The sequence below is a fragment of the Carassius gibelio genome, chromosome A1 (genome assembly GCF_023724105.1).
Source record: "Carassius gibelio isolate Cgi1373 ecotype wild population from Czech Republic chromosome A1, carGib1.2-hapl.c, whole genome shotgun sequence".
Classification (NCBI taxonomy): domain Eukaryota; kingdom Metazoa; phylum Chordata; class Actinopteri; order Cypriniformes; family Cyprinidae; genus Carassius; species Carassius gibelio.
Genome location: NC_068371.1, coordinates 32,462,969 through 32,485,633, shown reverse-complemented (window position 1 = coordinate 32,485,633; position 22,665 = coordinate 32,462,969). Strand labels below are relative to the sequence as shown.

The window sequence follows — 22,665 nt, the reverse complement described above, 5'->3', positions numbered from 1 at the left end:
TGCCTTCAAGTGTAATTAAATGTCAAAGTCTAATTAAAATCGGTCTGTGTGGAGTTCTCCCAGATAACAGAAGCGGTTCACGTGGATGAGTTCCAGGCAAATATCCCTGTGTTTGTGTGTCAGTGCGAACAGTTGTGATCAAACCTGTGTTTGTGGAGCACTCGCTGCTGGAGCGGCTAGAATCAAACCCAACAGAGCAGCGCTTCATCTGGAGAGTTTCCCCACACTTGATTGTGTGCAGTAATCAGCCTAGAGTAATTGCTCTAATTCACCCTCATGCTGAGAAAACTCCTCTGTTCTCAATTCACCCTCTGTGTCAGAGACATAAACAAACACACCACTCTCATCAGCACTGTACACAACACACACACACACACAGAGGAATACACAGCTGCAGTCTGTCTCAAAGTCAACATCAAACTACAGTCACAAACAGTTTTACTTTCGCAATGTGACATGTTTCCAAGAGCATTTTTCTTTAATTGATTCAGAGATTGGCATAAAAAGAGGAACTGATGAACCCAAATAAAAACAAAGACAAAACATGTTAATGAAACATCACAAACACAAACATTTCTTCACATCATGAAGATTGCTGTGATACAGTAGTATGGTACAAAAGATAAATACTTTTGGATTATTAGCATTGGATGATAACTTTCTCTGAGACTGAAGAACAAAATAATGTGATGAAATACATAATAATTAAGTTTTAAGATTGTATGTGCATTTTATGCCTGCAATAATGAAACTGTATGCATATTATATACTTCCAGTTACAAGTTCAAACTGAATTTATGTGTCTCATGAGTGTAAAATCCTTTGTACTAAAGGCTTTTGCTTAAATGCATGAACAGCAGTTCTGCAGACACACATAAATATGAGTATTTTTAACATAATGAAGATAGTGAAGCAAAAGCTTTCGGTGTTCAACAGTCATAATAATAATAAAAAAAATAATAATACTAATAAAATGAGCAAGTGTCCACAGTCTTGAGGAACACTGATTATTATAGCTAAATAGGTCAGGTCTTGCATCCAGTCAAAGCTAAAGAGTTTATTTTCAGTAATGACTGGCTGACTCAATTACATAACAGCTACTTAGAAAAGAAATAAATGCAACAACATAAGGCTTCAGTTAAAGACAACATAGACCTAGAGAAGCCTTAAAATGCAGAAACCAGCAGGCCTAGCAAAAATATTAACATTGCAATAACACTGCCAATTACTTATTCAATTCAATTCAATTACTTATTCTAACAAACAAAAAAAAAAAACATTTTAGCAATCACTATTGATAAGAGAGTACATAATGATTCTCCTGTTTCAACTCTCCGCTTTAACTCAATTGTATATCTCAGGACTAAATCACAGTGCAGACTGGCCAAGTGTCATTTGAGATATTCTAACAATCTAATGTGATTGTCACTAAGGAAACAGATTGATTATGAAGGCTTAACACATTTAAACCAATGGGGACTCTGTGCACGTCAAGAAACACCAACAAACTGCGAGAATAATGGCTGTTCTCAAACAGGTTTCCCAAACACTGATGCTCTGAAAGCACAGCAGATTACAGTTCTCCTGGAGATCAGCTTATTAACGGCTTCTGACACTACACTGGGGTAAGAGAAAGAAGTTTTACAACAGGGACATCTAAACTCATGAGACGGCAAAAGAAGAGGGATACAGAAATAATAGTTATTTATCTAACGCTACAAATACAAACTCAAATATATAAGATTCTGGCCACCAGCTCCGGGTCAGTTGGTCTGTGTCTATGTATTCATGACTGAACGTCTGAGTTTTTATTCTACTCCTGCACAAACCTCTTCATCCCAGGCTGAATATATAGATACATATACTGTGATACCAATAAGCCAACAGCAGAAGTGACATATGGGATTCTCTTCTGCTCTTCATCCACTTTGACTAGTACAGTGTTTTTGCGTGTTTGCATGTGAATCTTTGCTCGCTCAACCATCCGTGAGTCTTCACGAGATCATTACATGCTCTTTTTAAACAAACACTCCTTTCTCCATGTGTCTGTCTCTTAATCACAGTAACAAATGCACTTAACTGCATCTGGGGAAGAAAGAAGACTCGTTTTGTTGTTATATGGTCTAAAACGAACCTAGACTCCAGGATTGAATAAGTACTAACAGATGTCCTGGTTTTGTCAGATTCAGCTCACTTCTGTAGACAATGAAAACATTATTTGTTTTATTTATGAATAATTTTCCCAAAGCGGACAAATGAATTGGTGTTTCTCCAGATTTAGCTCACTTAAGGCTTATCCAAATGCACTAGTTAGGGCTCATGCATTGCTCAGGGGAAAGATACAGTGTGTGCGGGCGATGGAGGAGATGATGGGTGGAGAGAGAGATAGAGAGATGGAGGTCTGTCAGAATGCACCAGCAGTCAGTGGCGCCAGCACATTTACACACCACTCACGCGCCGCAGTGTACGACTCGCCTTTGGCCTGTAACTCAATTACACCCAATGAAAAATGACCACAATGTGTGTGTGTGTGTGCATGAAATATAGGTCTAAGCATGCAGAATGTGTGCTTATGTCTGAATGTGCACAGTGAAGTGTGTATGCACAATGACTATACGTGTGTCCTCAGATGTAGTTTGCAAGTAAAATATGTGTTTGGTGGGGAATTCAGTTATCAGTTGTGTGTGTGTGTGTGTGTGTGTGTGTGTATATATATATATATACACACACACACACATATATACATATATATATATATATATATATATATAGAGAGAGAGAGAGAGAGAGAGAGAGAGAGAGAGAGAGAGAGAGAGAGTGTAAATTAAGGATAATTAGGCCAGTTGGTCATCTCAATGGCCAAGGTGTCCCAGTTTACCTTGATTCACACCCTATATATATGTTTTATTTATGTATATTTTAAAATACTTGTGGAAAACAACAATATAATTGTGATCTATGTATTCATTAACATGTGTATGAAGATGTGTGTGTTTAGGACTGAACATTCATTCATTCTTACCTTCTGTATCCACCCTACATCCTCTCCTCTCTCCTCTCCTCCCCGAGTCACTAGTTTCTCCTCTTCTCCTCCCGTGTCGCCACAATGCATCAAGATTAAAATTTAATAAGCTGCCATCTTCCCAGACGATCAAAGGGCCAAACACATGATGTTCAAAATCCTAATAATCCAGTTTACAGCTCGTCTTCAGTCTCAAACACAGGAGGAATGATGAACACAGGTAATGATATAATCCAATGTGAATACAGTCTCCTGACCCTGTCCAAGAGACGAATTACCATACACCATCACGAGCATCCAGGAGTGAAGGCGACCATCGCTTTGGTTTATTAGTCATGGTGAGCGCCAGCGGGAAATCTTCGACTCGACGTCGCGCGCTCCGACTAATAATCGCGTGGGATCGGCTTCACGCGACGAACTGTTGATCGTCAAGGGTATTGCAATGAGAGCTGAGGGTGATCCTCTTCTGGCGGACTTGGGATTTTCATTGGACACGAAACACTGAAAAGGTTATAATATTAATAATGAGGAACTGAGCTGAGGTTAAAATATATATTGCATGTTGTAAAATCCCGTCTGGCGCCGCTCCCCGTGCACGAGCATACAAAGGGCGATCCTTGTCTGGCAGACAATTTTCACTGAAATAAAAAAACAGTCATATTAATAAAAAAAAGAAAAAAAAAATAGTTAAGGCAAAAACACACGCGCTGTTTGCTGCAGACGCAGAATCCCGCCTGACGCCGCTCCCTTTACAGCCGGCTTACATCCAGAACAACTGATGATCAACAGCATCCGCGACATATAGCGCGGAAACCATCGTGCACGGCAGGGACCGAACCCACGGCCTAAATCACAGATACACGACGACTAAACACACTGTTTGGCATTTAGGAATATAAAGCCCGCGTCCACATGTGTCTGTTGGGTTTAATATGCAGAGGACAGGTGTGGTGATGCTGCTTCAGTGCAGGAGATCCCAGAGCTCAGATCAGTGGAGGGGAGATGCGTCTGTCACGGGTTCTGCTGCTGCCTCAGGCCTCGCCGTTTCGATCAAACACATCCCCGAATCAGAACGATTTACTCTGTTATAGACGCGTGTGTCGCTTCCTGACGGGAGAGAAACGCTATTCCCCGTTTGTGCTGCATGCGATGCGGCAGGCGCGAGCGAGCGAGCGCGAGAGACTCAATGCGATGGCTTCCACAGAGAACACGAACGCCCTGCTTCACTCCCCTCTCTCCCTCTCCCTCTCTCTCTCTCTCTCTGTGTCATATATATCCTATATATCTCTATGGCAAATACACACACACACACACACAAATAACCTATCCAATCTTTCATCTGTAAATAGCAGATTATGCAAATTCACAATTCAATTATCTTTTTCTGTATATTGCATGACTTTATTGTTATTTATAATTTATTGTCAATTCTCTTTATTAGTGTTTTTATAACCTTAAATTATATGTTTGCATTTTCTGTTAATTGCCTATTAATAAAAACTTAACTTCTAAATAAGAACTATTAATTGCCATTACAGTTAATTACTGAATGCACATAGGAGCCCGAGGAAAAAAAGCTTCAGAAAGAAAATTTCAGATGCTACATAGATGCTTTTGCATTTAAACTCTTGATATAGATACATACATACATATGAATTCAAAATACAGGATATTGAACATTAATAACATATATAACTTGACGTGGTGCAAAATAAAATAAAAATTTTCTTCTGATATTTACCTATTTACCTATTTTTTTTTTTTATATATATATAATTTAAATGGATTTTGTTTCACCATTGTCTAGATGATAGATCATCAAAATGTAAAACAGGTGAAACCATTTTTGTAATGGATTTCACTGACCAAGATTAAAAGTGTGTAAAAGGGTAAGGGGAAACCAAACGATTAAAGTACCCAACTCAAACTCACTGTACGAGTCTATCAGTGTCTTCAGAGGAAGTTAAGATAAGGACGACTCTCTTCACTGCTTCAGTCATCCATCGTTCATCATTTGTGTAAGGAAGCCTGCATTGCTTTCATGCAAACCTCTAAAATCCCTCCATGGCTCCGTGGTCGACTGATGATTGTGCTTTTTCATGTTGATGAACATTTGCATCCAGCCTCGTCCACTTAAATAGAGTATGCGTATCAATAAAGATCAACCACAGAGCCAACAGGCAAATGAAGACAAAAACTCACCTCTGATGTCTTCTCCATTAACACCCAGTTATTAATTCATTGTGAACAGAGAAAATATCCAATGCCTGAACTAAAGCAGAATTACGACTGGCTAACAGAAATCCCCTCCCATCTGAAATGAAGGTTTGATTGACTTCTATAATGATTTGCCATCCCAATTAGTTTCAGCAGTCTTAGTTACTCATTTTTAGGAAAGCACATCACATTATGCTCCTCACTGATGTTACGCCACACATCCAGCTCTAGATGGAGACATTCTCAACCCACTTCTGATCTTTAACAAATAACTGTTCTTAGTTCAGTCACATTCGAAGAAAGTTGTCAAGGATAGTAATCAGCCTCTATTAAGTGAATTCACTGAGCTGTTTAACTGACCTCTTTTAAGAGAGGTGCTTACTGTTTAGGGGAGGAAATGATAACCTGATGTACCTTTCCAAATGCAGGTCATGGACAAAAAAGACACTCGATCCATTTACTGTAGCTGCTTTTATGAAAAGGCTTCCCCTGTCATTACGCTGATTTACTACCTTTCCCTGATGTAAACATCACATCTAAACTCCTTTTTTAAATAACTGAATCATGTCTGAGGTGTTTCATCACACATACAGAAACATGAGTCCACTAAAGTCAGTTTCTATGCGAGCTCCCAAAAAGCTTTTTACAATTACAAGCTGGTAATCACATAATTCAGAACATTTTAGTGTATTATAATACAACAGTGTTGTACAGATGAGTTTAAGAAGCTTTAAATATCTTGTTGGCTTGAAGCTGTATTTTTATTGGGTCTTGAACACTATTGTAAAAAAATATATAATAAAAAATAAATAAATCAGCAGCTGTTGCATATTACCAGATAGAATATACCATTGTGGTTTCTATGGTATTTCTGCCATATACCAGACCAGATATAGTATCAGTATGTTATTCTGAATTCAGACAGTGACTTGGTTTCTAAAATATTTCGCCAATTATTTTTTTTTAAATAATTCTGAGCTATGAATTTAACCAAACAACTATGAGATTAATCACAACAGACTTTATACAACGACTAATTTTATTAGGTATTTATTGAAACAGTAAAACTAATAATAATAATAATAACATTTGGATTATATAACATACACTGCATATTTAAATGATAAAATCAGTAAATGATGTATTGGCAGACCTTCTTAAATACATTGCTCTTACTCTGTGTAATCGATCCCAATCCCTGAATAAAACCGAACACTTCTGCTGTCGTTTCATCTCATAAACACACATGACACTTTGTCTGTTGTTCAGTTTCTGTCCCAGTATCTGCTCTCATGGATTATTTTCATACTTCTGTAAAACAAATAAGGCTGTAGTGTCCCTGATGCAGCCTTTAATGTCTTTAGTAGAAATGTTAACTCATCATTCAAATTACTGTGTCCTGCAAAGGTGTTCAATGTCATCTCCAGCTGCAGGTGTTACAGAGAGATTAGATTCAACTATTAGAAAGAAATACACACTACAATAACCAATGTGAAAGTTCAGACAGTTAAATCTCTTATTAAAACCCATGTTTGTCTGATCGGTCTCTGTCCAGAAGGGGGCGCTAAATGATCATCAGATGGTCTCATCCCAATCCAGTCTGATAGAGTTCATACAAATGTCTTTTTGTGGTAAAACCTCTATCTCTAGCATATTGTTTAAAGTTATTTATTCAAAGGATGAACAAATAAATTAAACTGCCTTCTAATTACTAATTTTAAAGGCACATTTACAGTAAACAAACTGCAGGAATCTGCTTTTATTTTTTCCTTCACACTCCACAAACCAGTTCCTCCACCATCTGTTATGCTTGATATCTCTTCTAACTCTTGAGGAGAACTACTGAATGATTTTTTATATATATTTCTTAAACGGAGACACTGAGAAACTGAACACCCATAACAGTTGACACTAAATACCTATCTTTACCTGAGTTTACCTGAGCTTTTTGTCTGAGCAGTTGTGGATGTTCTAGACACTTCAAGACAATCTACATTGCATTTTTTTTTTGTCTCCTCTCTGACAGTAAAGACATAGAAGCTACTAGAGTTCTGAAGTATTTCTATTAAGAGCTTAGATTGTTAGATGAAAAAAAGTGCCAGTCAGTTTATAACATCTGATCAATTTCTACACCCTTAGAACTTTACTTACACAGTGTTTTCAATTTAAATAAACAACATGTGCCAAGTTAGTGTCAAAGAACTTTTGTATTTATTAAGGTTTTACTCTATCTACAAAGCCACATTTCAATAAAAATAAAAAGAACAAAAAGAAGCAAACTGCACATCTGAAACTGTTACGTATGTAAAGTGAAAAATATATAAACACTGCCTGGAGGTGATGACTAATCACAAGAGTCTGGATCATGTGCAGTATGTAAAACCAGAAACTGGAATGAACCCAGAAAGGTTTTATTAGCTTAATTATTTACAGTTTAAATGTACAGCTGATCATGGACCAGAGAGTTAAACCTAAACTTTCTGACATTTATGTGAATCAACAGATTTCATCAAACTTTCCCACTTACAACCATATGAGCAAGAAAATGACAGAGGTGCAAAGTGTGTTTGTTGTTAAATCTGACACAGAGACAGTGATGAACCATACACCTTAAACCCTGCATAGAGGGGTTCAGTGAATGTGGTGTTGAACGTGTGTAAGTGTGTGAGTGTGTGTGTGTCAGAGACACTGTAGTAAGACAGAGTACCAGCCGGCCAGTCCACATACACTCCTACTCTTTTAGATGGTAAAGGAGTTGGTATTTTATTGGCCTTATTGTTATGCCATAAAGCAAATCCAGTCTCAGTGCAGAATAGACTCCAGGATTTGTCATTGTACCCAAACTTACAGACAGTCCCATCTTTCCTGCTGATTCCTTTATATGTCACTGCTATACGAGCCCAAGATCTCCATTCAACCTCCCAGTAACAGCGTCCAGTCAGACTCTCTCGACACAATACCTGGGGAATATCAGCAAATCTCTCTGGATGATCAGGATACTGCTGATGATCTTCCACATATGAGATCTTTCTGTTCTCATCAGACAGGATGAGTTGTGTGTGTGCTGTGTTTGGATCCAGTGTGAGATCACAGGCATCTGAACACAAGAAGAATGATAGAATCAGTTAAAAAATCTAATTTGTTATCATTAAACACGCAGAGATGTGGAAAGAACCTACATTTTCTTAGTCCTGGTGTGATTCTGAAGGGCCCTCCGTGATCCAAACTAAAAAGAAAGAAACACACGGACACAAATAATCATAGGTAGTTATTCCCATTCACCCACACTGTACAAAATATGATTAGTAAGTCATGGCAACTTATGTTTTTACTGTACATTACTTTAACTCATTAAAATAAGTTTTATTTTTGTTTCCAGAATGTTCTCTCAAAAGATAGGATAACGTTCTCTAAAAACATTCTAAAAATGTTATTAGAACATTATTAGAACATTTTCCTCTAACATTCTAATTAAGTTTTAAGCAGATGTTTAGATGTGGATGTTGATGTCTGTTTTAAAGTAATAGTTTGGTTTGATGTCACCATAATGGTGGTAAGTGTTGGCTTTAGTTGTGCAGTTTGACACTTGTCAGTGTCGTTCTTTAGCTGCCATAATGTTTATTATGGCAAAAACAGCAAAGAGTCTGGAGTTACAGTAGATGATACTCTCAACAATGGTGACATGCTTCATGCTGCACTGTATTCTGGTTACATCATACAAAACTCATACATGGCACCCAGAATGCATTGTGACATGAAGCATGTCACCATTGTTAAAATTCATACAGTAATTCTTGAGGTCTCTGTGTGTCTTAGCATTCTGCAGTTCAGAGTGAATCATAAAAATTTTTATTTAAAAAAGAACAGTCTAAAATACATATGATATAAATCTTCAGGATCTTATGCATTGTAACACATCTACTGTAGTCACTAATATTAAATTAACAGCATCGATCAGACTCTAAATAAAAACCAGTTGAGAAGATCATTACATGATGCCTGGTAGTAAACTTACAGCTGCACTGACTTTTTACACAACATATAACACAACACACAAAACTACATATTTTGCACGCTCGACAGAACATCAAAGCAACAATTATTAATCATACTTACAGGGGTGTGATTAGGAGGAGCAAAATGTTAAAAACAAACTGGGCACTGACCAAGATTTCAAAGACAACTGGTTTACAAATCCCGCACTTAACTCACAGAGATTGGAGAAGCAGTCGACAGTGAATTGACGAGAACACAGCAAAATGTTTTTTATTATACTGCTCTGGTATCTTAGTAAAGAAGATTATTGCACAACCTCATCCTTTGGAAGTAAAAATAATCTGAATTTACTTTCACAGTGTCTTTTTGACATTACATCATACAAATGAGCCACAGCGTTTGAAGTTTGTTTTCAGGGGATGTCCGCACAGAAAGTAGATGTAAGAATTTGTGATGTGAAATTTACTGAATGGGATTGAAATTTAAAACAACTAATTTGCTATTTGCTATTTCTTTATTTGCTTTTTCTTTATTAGAAATAGTCATGATAGGCACACTTTAGTCTAATTTACATCCAATGAATGTCCTGTTTGCTATTGCAATTTCTCTCCATATTAGATTTAAATTTAACCAATCAACTTGCATTTGTTTAGAGTAAAACATCTTTTCATCTCTTCATCAAAAAACAGCAGTAAAAATATTATGCAAATACATTTGGTGAGCTAATATAAGGATTTATTCACTACAAGCAGAAAAGTAGCAGAAGAAAAGCTCTCAAACATAACTTAAATGTCACATACTTGAGTATCTGCAGTTTATAGTTTGGATCCTGCAGTTTGTGTTTGAGCAGCTGGACTCCTGATTGTCCTGGGTGATTGTAGCTCAGATCCAGCTCTCTCAGGTGTGAGGGGTTTGAACTCAGAGCTGAAGACAAATAACCACAGCCTTCCTCTGTCACCATACAGCCAGACAACCTACAGACACACACAGAGACAGATCAACTACAGACACACTGCCAGATCATCTACAGACACATACAGTCAGATCAATTACAGAAACACAGAACATTTACAGACTATCTACATACACACACACCGTCAGATGATCTACAGACACACACAATCAGATCATCTACAGAGACACAGACCATTTAAATACACACAGACTATCTTCAGACACACAGAAAGATCATCTACAGACACACACTGCCAGACAACCTACAGACAAACACAGTCAGATCTTCTACAGACACACACCGTCAGATCATCTACAGACACACACTGTCAGACAACCTACAGACAAACACAGTCAGATAATCTACAGACACACACCGTCAGATCATCTACAGACACACACTGTCAGACAACCTACAGACAAACACAGTCAGATCTTCTACAGACACATAGTCAGATAATCTACAGACACACACTGTCAGATCATCTACAGACACACACTGTCAGATCATCTACAGACACACACCATCAGATCATCTACAGACACACAGTCAGATCATCTACAGACACTCACAGTCAGATCATCTACAGACACACACAGTCAGATCATCTATACACACACACACACACACACACACACACACACACACACACACACACACACAGTCAGATCATCTACAGACACTCACAGTCAGATCATCTACAGACACTCACACACACACACACACACACACACACACAGTCAGATCATCTACAGACAAACACGGTCAGATCAACTACAGAAACTCAGAACATCTACAGACACACAGACGATCTACACAAACACAGTCAGATGATCTACAGACACAAACAATCAGATAATCTACGGAGACACATACCATTTAAATACACACAGACTATCTTCAGACATACAGAAAGATCATCTACAGACACACACTGCCAGACAACCTACAGACAAACACAGTCAGATCATCTACAGACACACACCGTCAGATCATCTACAGACCCAAACCGTCAGATCATCTACAGACACACACTGTCAGATCATCTACAGACACACACTGTCAGATCATCTACAGACACACACCATCAGATCATCTACAGACACACACTGTCAGATCATCTACAGACACACACCATCAGATCATCTACAGACACACACTGTCAGATCATCTACAGACACACACTGTCAGATCATCTACAGACACTCACAGTCAGATCATCTATAGACACACAAAGTCAGATCATCTATAGACACACACACACACACACATACAGTCAGATCATCTACAGACAAACACAGTCAGATCAACTACAGAAACTCAGAACATCTACAGACACACAGACGATCTACAGACACACAGACTATCTACACACAGTCAGATCATCTACAGACACACAGAGAGACACACAGACCATCTACAGACACAGTCAAATAATTTACAAACTAAAAGATCATCTACAGACACACAGACCCTCTACAGACACTCAATCAGATCATCTACAGACACACAGTCAGATAATATACAGACACACAGACCATCTACAGACACACAGAGTATCAACAGAAACACAACAACATTGTGATCAGTTGACTGTAAATGATCTCTTATATGTTCTTAATACCTCAGTATCTGCAGTTGACAGTTTGGACACTTCAGTCCATCAGAAATAATCTTCACTCCAGAGTCCTGCAGGTCATTGTTCCTCAGATCCAGCTCTCTCAGGACACAGTTTGAGGATTGAAGAGCTGATGACATTATTTCACAATGTTGAACGGTGAGATTGCAGCCAACGAGACTGAAAGAGAGGAAACTATTTTTATCCTGACTGGTATTCTAATTATTAAATTTTCAAAATGACTTTATTTCTTGAGAACATTGTAAATGCAATTGCTTTCAGAGAGGATATTGTTGCTCTTTAGAAACAATTTCTTCATTGCAATACTCACAAAGCTTTTCTGCAGTTGATCACAGCTGGTATCAGTCTTCTTCTGCCCTCATCTGATGTGTTGTATTTCATGAGTTCCAGCTCATCCATCAGTTCCTCTGACATCTGAAGCATGTAGGAGATTGTTGAGCAGTGACCAGGAGAGAGTTTCTTCTCTGAGTTTTTGTCTGATTTCACAAACTCCTGAATCTCTCTAAACAGAGTCTGATCTTTCACTTCCAGCAGACAGAGGAACAGATTGATGGATCGTTCACTGGAGAGTCCATGTCCATCTTTGATCTTCTGCTTAATATACTGTGTGGTTTCCCTGATGGTCTCTGAGCTGTTCTCTGTGTGTGTCAGTAGATCCTGTAAGAGTCTCTGATTGGACTCCAGTGAGACGCCCAGCAGGAACCGCAGGAACAGATCCAGATGTCCATTTTCACTCTTGAGAGCTTTATCTACTACTCTTATGTATAAATAGTGCAGTGAATCAAAACATGCTTCTGTTGTGCTGCACATGTGGTAATAAAAAACATACAAAGCAGCGAGAAACTCCTGAACGCTCAGATGGATAAAGCTGTAGACTTTCCTCTGATGAATCACAGATTCCTGCTTAAAGATCTCAGTGCAAATCCCAGAATACACTAAGGCATCAGTGACGTCTATGCTGCTCTCAATCAGGTCCTCCTCATAGAACATCACATTGCCCTTCATCAGCTGTTTGAAAGCCACTTCAGCAAGTTTCACAATCACTTCTCTGTTGGATGGCAGGAGTTTCTCTGGATCTCTCTCTTCATACTTCTGCTTCCTCATGTTGATCTGAATCAGCAGGAAGTGGATGTACATTTCAGTCAGAGTTTGAGGGATTTCTGCACTCAGATCTTCTTCCAGGAGCTTCTGAAGCACAGTGGATGAGATCCAGCAGAAGACGGGGATGTGGCACATGATGTGGAGGCTTCTTGCTCTTCTGATGTGTGAGATGATTCTGCTGGCTTGATGCTCATCACTGATTCTCTTCCTGAAATATTCCTCCTTCTGAGGCTCAGTGAATCCCTGAATTTCTGTCAGACGGTGGATGTATTTGGAGGGGATCTGATTGACTGCTGCTGGTCTGGAGGTGATCCAGATGAGAGCAGAGGGAAGCAGCTCTCCTTTCATCAGCTTTGACATCAACACAGCCACTGATGAAGTCTCAGTCACATCACAAACTTTCTGAGCGTCTGAAAACATCAGTGTGATTCTGCTTTCATCCAGACCATCAAAGATGAACACAACTTTACACTCCTCATAAATCTGTGAGTCCAGATCTTGAAGTTCAGGATGAAAGTCCAGCAGAAGTCTGTGAAGACTGTACTGGTGATCTCGGATCAAGTTCAGCTCTCGAAATGGAAGCACAAACATGAAATCTACATCCTGATTGGCTTTTCCCTCGGCCCAGTCCAGAATGAACTTCTGCACAGAGACGGTTTTTCCAATTCCAGCGATGCCTTTAGTAAGAACAGTCTTGATCTGCTCTTTCTCCTCAGATCCTGCTTCAGCGGAAGCTTTAAAGATGTCATTGCAGTAGATTGGAGTGTCTTGTGAGTGTTGTGTTCTGGCTGTTTTCTCCATCTGTAAAACCTCATGTTCTTCATTCACTACTTCTCTCTCTCCCTCTATGATGTAGAGCTGTGTGTAGATGCTGTTCAGGAGGCTTTCATTCTCCTGGAGTTTCAGTCCCTCAAATAATCTCTCATACTTGTTCTTCATGCTGGTTTTGTGCTGCTCTTTGACTCTCTGTAGTTCATCATCTACTCGTTTCTGCAGTTCTTCAGTGGTCTCCAGCAGGGCTGCTTCGATACCATGCAGCCTGAGGTCAAAGGTCACAGCTTCAACACTGAGAGCAGGGGGCTCAATAATGGATCTGCTACTCTTCATAGACACAAAGCTGGGATCTGGAGATGGGACATTTCGAAATCGCTCTCCCTCTTTCTCTTCACAGAGATTCAGGTCAGAGGAAACACTGCTTTTCTTTTCCTCCATTAATAAGCCTCATCACTCCTGCAAACACATATATCCCCTAACATCACTCAAAATTACTTTACAGCACTGTTCCCATTATTACACATTACTATTCACATTAATAACAAACATCAAACAATGTCAACATCCTCTGTTGTAGGATTTTGGCAGTCTAATGCTCTTCTTAAACCATATATACATGTTTATTACATCTACTACATCTTAAATAAGACGACCTTTGCTTAGCTTTTGCAAAGACATGATGCATTGTCAAACATTTCTGAAACTTTTTCTGAAACAAAAATTGTCATGTCACACATGTAATTATACATCTTAAATAGATGGCCGTAGCCATGCTTTGAAAATTAGTGAGCTCCAGGTGGTTTCTATACCGGAGTGTCTATTTACACTAAGTTTATATAGCCCACCTTGTTGGCTGAAGCTGTTTACACTTTTTTTTTTGAGTCGGCTAGTCAACATTACAAAAGACAACCAAAAGTTATCAACTTCCGTGGTGCAGATTGTAAAATGTGTGCTGTGTTTATTTGCCGGGATCTGCCTGGGTTCGAAACCATAAACCTCTATAGGGAACGTCATGTTACACGTAAAATTACTCTGACAACTTCTCATACTAAATACATGACTTCATTTGAACACACATTTATTGTAACTGTTTAAAATAGTCTAAGAGACAGATTTCTAGCTGTTGTATTACAAATTAAATGTACTTACGTTAAAAACTGCCCCGCTGTTACAGAAAACTTCCTCATCGAACCACCAGTGTTGTTTACTTTTGTTTTATCTGTTCTTCCTGCTCCACCTGCTTAAATTTTCAAGAAGGGATCAGTCACACTGTTTCTTAGAAACATGCAGGTACATTTACTGTACACATACACACAGAGTCCTGAATGAAGGACTCCTTAATATCATCAACAACACATTATCAGCTGTTCAAAAAATAAATAATAATAATAATAATAATACACGTCAAAAGACCATTTAAAAATCTGTGTTGATTTAAGGAAATTAAGAAAACGAAACAGGATCAAATGGTCGATACACAGCAAAATGCCCAGTGTTAATTTAACACTCTGAGTGTGGACACATTTAAACACTGAAGCAGAGTTGAAGTTAATGAGATAATTAAGAATTATGATTGCATTATTGACAACACCTGATGTTAACAAGCAGAATCACCAACCGAGAAAATCACAATTTGTGTGTCACCATTATAGTGATCAGTGTTTGCTTTAGTTGGGATATTGGCTTGCAACTTCTTAATTTTTAAATTTGTGTGTCAAGCCAAGAGCAAAAAGCACCTGGTGCTGATAATTATGTTTTAATGTATTTGTTGCTTCACCTTAATCACTGAACTCATTTAAAGTATTTTTTCTTCTTATTGATTGTAATAGATTTGATTCCACAATGAAAGAGTCTGTATTTTTATACATTTTTTAGGCATCCCTTGTGATTCTGATTTATTTAAAAAAAAATTTTAAGAGTTTTAATTTTAGGCATACACAGATAACAATAATCAGCGTATGAATCGAGACAAGGGTGACTAACAGCATATTCAGATAAATAGATCTACTCTGAACATCACAAAACTAGATACTACAAATTCACATAAAAGCAGCAAAAATAAAATATAGTTACAATAAAAAGTTAAAATGACAGTTCAGTTCATAATTTATTCATGATGGGAGCCATGGATTAGTTTTTATTGGCAACAACATGCTTTTTTGATGGCCACTGTTGTTGTGATGCTCACGCTGATTGTTGATGTCTGTGTGTCTAAACTAAAGAATTATTTCTTTATGTAGAACTAACTTTTAATAACATGTCATATTATGGCAAAAATCCTGGCTCACTTTTTTATCCACCTAATTTATGTACACAGTAAAGAAACCTGAACTCAGGCATTCAGTTCACTCCATGACAATTAGTCCAAACCACAATCAAATCCATAAGATTGCCTTTGCTGTGGTCTGTCTGTATGTTATAACTCAATTACCACAGCCATACAAAATCTAAAGTTAATAACTGAAGACTAAGATGATAAAGACAATTCAGTAGGCCTAGCCTATATGTCTTGGTGTTGACTCAATGGTCATCTGCCATGTATAGGCTATAATCAGCTAGATATGCGGATTATCCAGTTTAATTATTTATTATTATTTTTCTTTTATTGCTATTATTTTTATTGTAGGCTATGTAAAATGAGAGTTTGGGTTTGTTTCTTAAGAGTGAAGGGATCATTCAGTAAGAACGTATTTTCATTCCCCACTGGGGTTTAAGGTTAGTTTTATGCAAAGAATAGTTACAGTTACAGCCCATTAATTAATGAACAAATTGACAGTACAAACAGACTGCATGGTGTTTGTATGGATACAGGGTTGGTTTTTCATTATCAGATTCACAGTAAACAGTAAAGTTTAGTTTAATTGGCATTTGTCTCACACATTCAGTTCAGAGAAAACAGGAGGAGCTCAGGGACTCTTTATTCCACTAATCACAGTTCTTAGATTTCAACAAGTTCATTAGAGATAGGATAACATTCAGTTTCCTTATCCCAATCCACCATAAAACGTCCTACTGTTAGATACAGTTCACACAAATACTTTATACATTTATTTTGGTCCTTTGCCATGGTGCATTAGTGAGCTTTGTTTGAAACTTAGCCTACTGTACTTTAACTATGAGTTTGGCTTATTGTAACCTTGAGTGATTGTGTCCTTGAGTGATTTGTCCATATCTGCTTATCTACTGACATCATTACATTTCTGTTGTGGACACGGATCACGTGTTTCTTATGATCAAATTTACAGTAAACACAATGCAGGAACAGCATGTCTTTAGGAACTGGTTCAATTGTTTTTGCCTTAGTCGCTTAACTGTGAACAGGAGGATCTCAGTGAAACTGCATTCCACAAACATCAGTGCTGAATACATTATGACCTTAATGTGACTTGGACTATCACTTAATGTATATGCATAAAGTAACTACAAATAAGATGTTATTTTATGATTTATTATGATATTTAGTATTTACTCTCACATTTTACAGCATGATTTTATAGACATTTACATGTATTTCATTTTCATACACTAATTTAGTTATATTATATACTGTTATACAGTATATATAGACACTTTATATACTGGTTATATTTTATATAAAATGTACACAGTGATTCTTACAGGTGTCATCAGACATATAACCAAGATTTCTATGGAGGTATAAAAAGCATTGTCAGAGGTTGACTGTGTGTGTCCGCTGTTAAATCTGACACAGAGACAGTTCAGACTGAAACACCTTAAATCCAGCATATAGGGGTTCAGTGAATTTGGTGTTGAATGTGTGTAAGTGTGTGAGTGTGTGTGTGTCAGAGACCCTGTAGAAGGACAGAGTGCCAGCCGGCCAATCCAGATACACTCCTACTCTAGTAGAGGGAGGTGAATGTGTGACAATAGTGAAGACATTGTTGTGCCAAACAGCAGTTCCATTTAAAGAGCAATTCAGACACCAGGATTTGTCATTGTATCCAAACTTACAGACAGTCCCATCTTTCCTGCTGATTCCTTTATATGTCACTGCTATACGAGCCCAAGATCCCCATTCAACCTCCCAGTAACAGCGTCCAGTTAGACTCTCTTGGCACAATACCTGGGGAATATCAGCAAATCTCTCTGGATGATCAGGATACTGCTGATGATCTTCCACATATGTGATCTTTCTGTTCTCATCAGACAGGATGAGTTGAGTATTTGCTGTGTTTGGATCCAGTGTGAGATCACAGGCATCTGAACCCAAGAAGACAAATAAAAACAGATTAATAATCTCAGTTGTTTCATTTAAAGTCTGTGTTAGAGAGAGAAACATACATTTTCGAAGTCCTGGTTTGATCCTGAAGGTCCCTCTATGATCCAAACTAAAAAGAGACAAAACATACAGAAATTTTTTTACATGCAGTGGTTTTGATTATATGTATTATTTCAAATCAGCTGTACAGAGCTGTTTGACTCAATGTCTTTATGTCCTAGTGAACAGCCGAAGGAGGAAAAAGAGTTTTGATTTAAGGATATACTCGTGGATAAGACATTATTTAATATTTAATTTCCATGGATTGAGTTATGTTAAAACTATAAATATCTCTGCATTCTTTAAAGTCTCAATAACCCAATTTTCATCTTCTAATCAATGCCCTCTCCAATTTTTTTGTTCTATTTTCAGCTAACAATTTCTCTCTAAGATCTACACAGAGAAGAACAATTCTTCCCATTAGGTTTGGGCCTACAGACAATGTCATCATCCACTGCAAATATTAAGGTTTATTAATTGAACTCAACATACTTGAGTATCTGCAGTTTATAGTTTGGATCCTGAAGTTTGTGTTTGAGCAGCTGGACTCCTGATTGTCCTGGGTGATTGTAGCTCAGATCCAGCTCTCTCAGGTGTGAGGGGTTTGAACTCAGAGCTGAAGACAAATAACCACAGCCTTCCTCTGTCACCATACAGCCAGACAACCTACAGGCACACAGAGAGATATAATTTACAGAAGCACACAGTCAGATCATCTACAGACAAACACAGTCAGATCATCCACAGGCACACACTGTTATATCATCTACAGACACACACTATTAGAGCATCTACAGACAACACTGTCATATAATTTACAGAAAAGCACTGTCAGATCATCTAAAGACACACACTGTCAGATAATCAACAGACACAGTCAGACACACACAATCAGATAATTTTCAGACACACTGTCAGATGATCTACAGACACACACAGTCAGATCATCTACAGACATACACAAATCAACTACAGACACACAGTCAAATAATCTGCAGACACACACAGTCAAATAATCTACAAACACACAGATAATCTACAAACACACATTATTGCTATATAATCTTAATACCTCAGTATCTGCAGTTGACAGTTTGGACTCTTCAGTCCATTACAGAGCAGCTTCACTCCTGAATCCTGCAGGTCATTGTTACTCAGATCCAGCTCTCTCAGGACACAGTCTGGGGATTGTAGAGCTGATGTCACAGTTTCACAGGACCGAGCAGTGATGTTACAGCCAGCAAAACTGAAAGATAATTAAACACAGGAGAATTAAATGCTTAACCTCATTCTACGACTGGTATTTAAATAATATCAACTGCATTCTTGTAGAAGAGGGTAAAAGGTGGTATACTGAACAAACTGGCTATGTCAATACTGCTTTAACTGGCTGAAAGCTAATATGCAAGTAACATTTAATCTAATCTAATTTAATCTAAAATTTTATATCAAATGAAGAAAAAAATTATAAAATAAATATCCATTAAGAGACAGCGTTTATAACAGTGCTTTAACTGTACTGCACTTGCACTAAGATAATGGTACTATATTATATATATATATATTTTTTTTAAGAAAAAAAAAATGTTTTCAGAAAGAGGGAATTTCTCTCAACCAATGCCCGGCATTATACAGAGAAGGCGTTTACACTTACTTGATACATTTACAAATTGAATTAATTGTAAAACTGACAGAGCCCAAACTTTTAAATGAATTTGCTTTTTGAAGTTGTAATTTTACATAAACTTTCTAATTATATAACTACATGGTTCTACTCCAATTTGTATTATAATCACACAGTCTTTCCATGTTATATTCAACGTACATTTATTCATACACCACTAAAATATTAAGTAAAATAAAAATGTATATTTAATACTATACATATATTTAGCAAAATATGCCTTCATACATTGAATTTATGTCGCAAATCAATTGATAATGATCAATGTACACATAATGGTTTTCCAGGGGTAAATGTAGTGCTATGTGACATGTTATTTAGAAACTGTCTTTCCACGTTCTCATTAACAATTACACAAAATATGATGCATTTAAATCATTTTACTGTATCTTTTAACATAGCTTCTTAAGTTTGTTAATGTTTATTTTGTGCTGTAACTAGTAGAAAAGAGGAAAATGTAACCATTCACTCACATTCTGTGCTACCAGTTGAACAGCTTTGTTAAATTACAATGTCAAAATGGTATAAACTTTGATTAAAATGGGCAGAATTTAATTAAATTAAAGATAGTTCAAAGTTCAATTGGATAATTGGATGACATTTGCACTTGGCACAACAATGGAACTGTGATTCCATTTAGAAAAAAAAAAATGTTACAAATAATCACTCACAGGGCTTTTCTGCAGTTGATCACAGCTGGTAACAGTCTTCTTCTCCCCTCAGCTGATGTGTTGTATGTCATGAGGTCAAGCTTATCCAGTGTCTCCTCTGACATTTGAAGCATGTAGGAGATTGTTGAGCACTGAGCAGCAGAGAGTTTCTTCTCTGAGTGTTTGTCTGATTTCACAAACTCCTGAATCTCTTTGGACAGGGTCTGATCTTTCACTTCCAGCAGACAGAGGAACAGATTGATGGATCTTTCAGTGGAGAGTTCACGTCCATATTTAATCTTCTCTTTGATGTACTGTGTGGTGTCTCTGATGGTCTCTGAGCTGTTCTCTGTGTGTGTCAGTAGATCCTGTAAGAGTCTCTGATTGGACTCCAGTGAGACGCCCAGCAGGAACCGCAGGAACAGATCCAGATGTCCATTCTCACTCTTGAGAGCTTTGTCTACCGCACCTCTAAGCAAATTATGCAATGAATCAAAGACCTTAAGGGTCTCCATGGTGCTGCTTAAATAGCAGTAAAAGACATGGAAAGCAGCGAGAAACTCCTGAACGCTCAGATGAATGAAACTGTAGACTTTCCTCTGATGAATCACAGATTCCTCCTTAAAGATCTCAGTGCAAATCCCAGAATACACCGAGGCGTCAGTGACGTCTATGCTGCTCTCAATCAGGTCCTCCTCATAGAACATCACATTGCCCTTCATCAGCTGTTTGAAAGCCACTTCAGCAAGTTTCACAATCACTTCTCTGTTGGACGGCAGGAGTTTCTCTGGATCTCTCTCTTCATACTTCTGCTTCCTCATGTTGATCTGAATCAGCAGGAAGTGGATGTACATTTCAGTCAGAGTTTGAGGGATTTCTGCACTCAGATCTTCTTCCAGGAGCTTCTGAAGCACAGTGGATGAGATCCAGCAAAAGACGGGGATGTGGCACATGATGTGGAGGCTTCTTGCTCTTCTGATGTGTGAGATGATTCTGCTGGCTTGATGCTCATCACTGATTCTCTTCCTGAAATATTCCTCCTTCTGAGGCTCAGTGAATCCCTGAATTTCTGTCAGACGGTGGATGTATTTGGAGGGGATCTGATTGGCTGCTGCTGGTCTGGAGGTGATCCAGATGAGAGCAGAGGGAAGCAGCTCTCCTTTCATCAGCTTTGACATCAACACAGCCACTGATGAAGTCTCAGTCACATCACAAACTTTCTGAGCGTCTGAAAACATCAGTGTGATTCTGCTTTCATCCAGACCATCAAAGATGAACACAACTTTACACTCCTCATAAATCTGTGAGTCCAGATCTTGAAGTTCAGGATGAAAGTCCAGCAGAAGTCTGTGAAGACTGTACTGATGATCTCTGATCAAGTTCAGCTCTCGAAATGGAAGCACAAACATGAAATCTACATCCTGATTGGCTCTTCCCTCGGCCCAGTCCAAAATGAACTTCTGCACAGAGACGGTTTTTCCGATTCCAGCGATGCCTTTAGTAAGAACAGTCTTGATCTGCTCTTTCTCCTCAGATTCTGCTTCAGCGGAGGCTTTAAAGATGTCATTGCAGTAGATTGGAGTGTCTTGTGAGTGTTGTGTTCTGGCTGTTTTCTCCATCTGTAAAACCTCATGTTCTTCATTCACTCCTTCTCTCTCTCCCTCTATGATGTAGAGCTGTGTGTAGATGCTGTTCAGGAGGCTTTCATTCTTCTGGAGTTTCAGTCCCTCAAATAATGTCTCATACTTGTTCTTCATGCTGGTTTTGTGCTGCTCTTTGACTCTCTGTAGTTCATCATTCAGTGGTTTATGCAGGTCTCCAGTCTCCTCCTGCAGGTGAACACACCCAGAGGAACTGGATTTCATGGCTCTGTTTGTTCTGGATCTCTTTCTGCACTGAGGAGAGTCCAACTGTTCTGATGGTCTGGACTGATTGCTGTAGAAATTGATGCACTGTCTGCAGAAACAGATGACAGAGACAGAATCTCTCAGAACCTGCTCACAAACTCCACATCTGGACTGAACCCAGATCAGATCATCCCTTTCACCACTGCTGAGTCAGTCAGTTTTATTATGTTACAAATAATTATTGTTATTATTTGTACCAGAAAATGTGTTTTCACATCCCAACATTGCAATGCTAATTAGGGCTAAATGTAATCAATTAACACTTCTAATGAAAATAAATTTCGACCATTTGGGTCTACACACATGGTTTGCCCAATGAATAAAATTTTATGGTTACATACATATAGTTACATGTTAGAAATCCATACAGTGCAACAATATTTAGCAAAATAGCTTATCATAACATCAAGTTATGATATCAAATAAAACATTAATGAAATG

General features: G+C 38.0%; 2 protein-coding genes across 6 annotated transcripts in view; both read right to left on the bottom strand.

Annotated features, from left to right (window-relative positions):
* The window catches only part of LOC128020284 (adhesion G protein-coupled receptor L1-like), a 31,843-nt gene extending 27,600 nt beyond the window's left edge, over window positions 1-4,243 (bottom strand). For all 3 annotated transcript variants that reach the window (XM_052607151.1, XM_052607191.1, XM_052607201.1), the window contains exon 1: window positions 3,023-4,243. The gene's annotated coding sequence lies outside the window, so the exon portion shown is untranslated. The remainder of the gene's footprint in view (window positions 1-3,022) is intronic.
* A 3,554-nt stretch (window positions 4,244-7,797) lies between these two features.
* LOC128024521 (NACHT, LRR and PYD domains-containing protein 12-like) lies at window positions 7,798-22,197 on the bottom strand. 3 transcript variants are annotated; one of them, XM_052610728.1, is made up of 5 exons: window positions 20,339-22,197; window positions 19,056-19,229; window positions 10,036-10,209; window positions 8,419-8,465; window positions 7,798-8,336 (listed from the first exon to the last, which is right to left on the bottom strand). In XM_052610728.1, the coding sequence occupies exons 1-5, from the start codon at window positions 22,180-22,182 to the stop codon at window positions 7,813-7,815; spliced, it is 2,763 nt and encodes a 920-aa protein (XP_052466688.1). In that variant the 5' UTR covers window positions 22,183-22,197; the 3' UTR covers window positions 7,798-7,812. The 3 variants fall into 3 exon arrangements, with proteins under 3 accessions (XP_052466688.1, XP_052466703.1, XP_052466695.1); XM_052610743.1 differs by lacking the exons at window positions 19,056-19,229; window positions 20,339-22,197 and adding exons at window positions 11,815-11,988; window positions 12,140-14,157; XM_052610735.1 differs by having other exon boundaries at window positions 8,312-8,336; window positions 8,415-8,465.
* Between the last annotated feature and the right edge of the window lie 468 nt (window positions 22,198-22,665).

Excerpts from the sequence above, each read along its gene's own strand:
- LOC128024521 (XM_052610743.1), bottom strand. The coding sequence starts at position 14,142 with ATGGAGGAAAAGAAAAGCAGTGTTTCCTCTGACCTGAATCTCTGTGAA. Across the intron at positions 11,989-12,139 it reads ATCAACTGCAGAAAAGCTTT|TCTCGTTGGCTGCAATCTCA; the intron begins GTGAGTATTGCA and ends CCTCTCTTTCAG. Across the intron at positions 8,466-10,035 it reads TATAAACTGCAGATACTCAA|TTTGGATCACGGAGGGCCCT; the intron begins GTATGTGACATT and ends CTTTCTTTTTAG.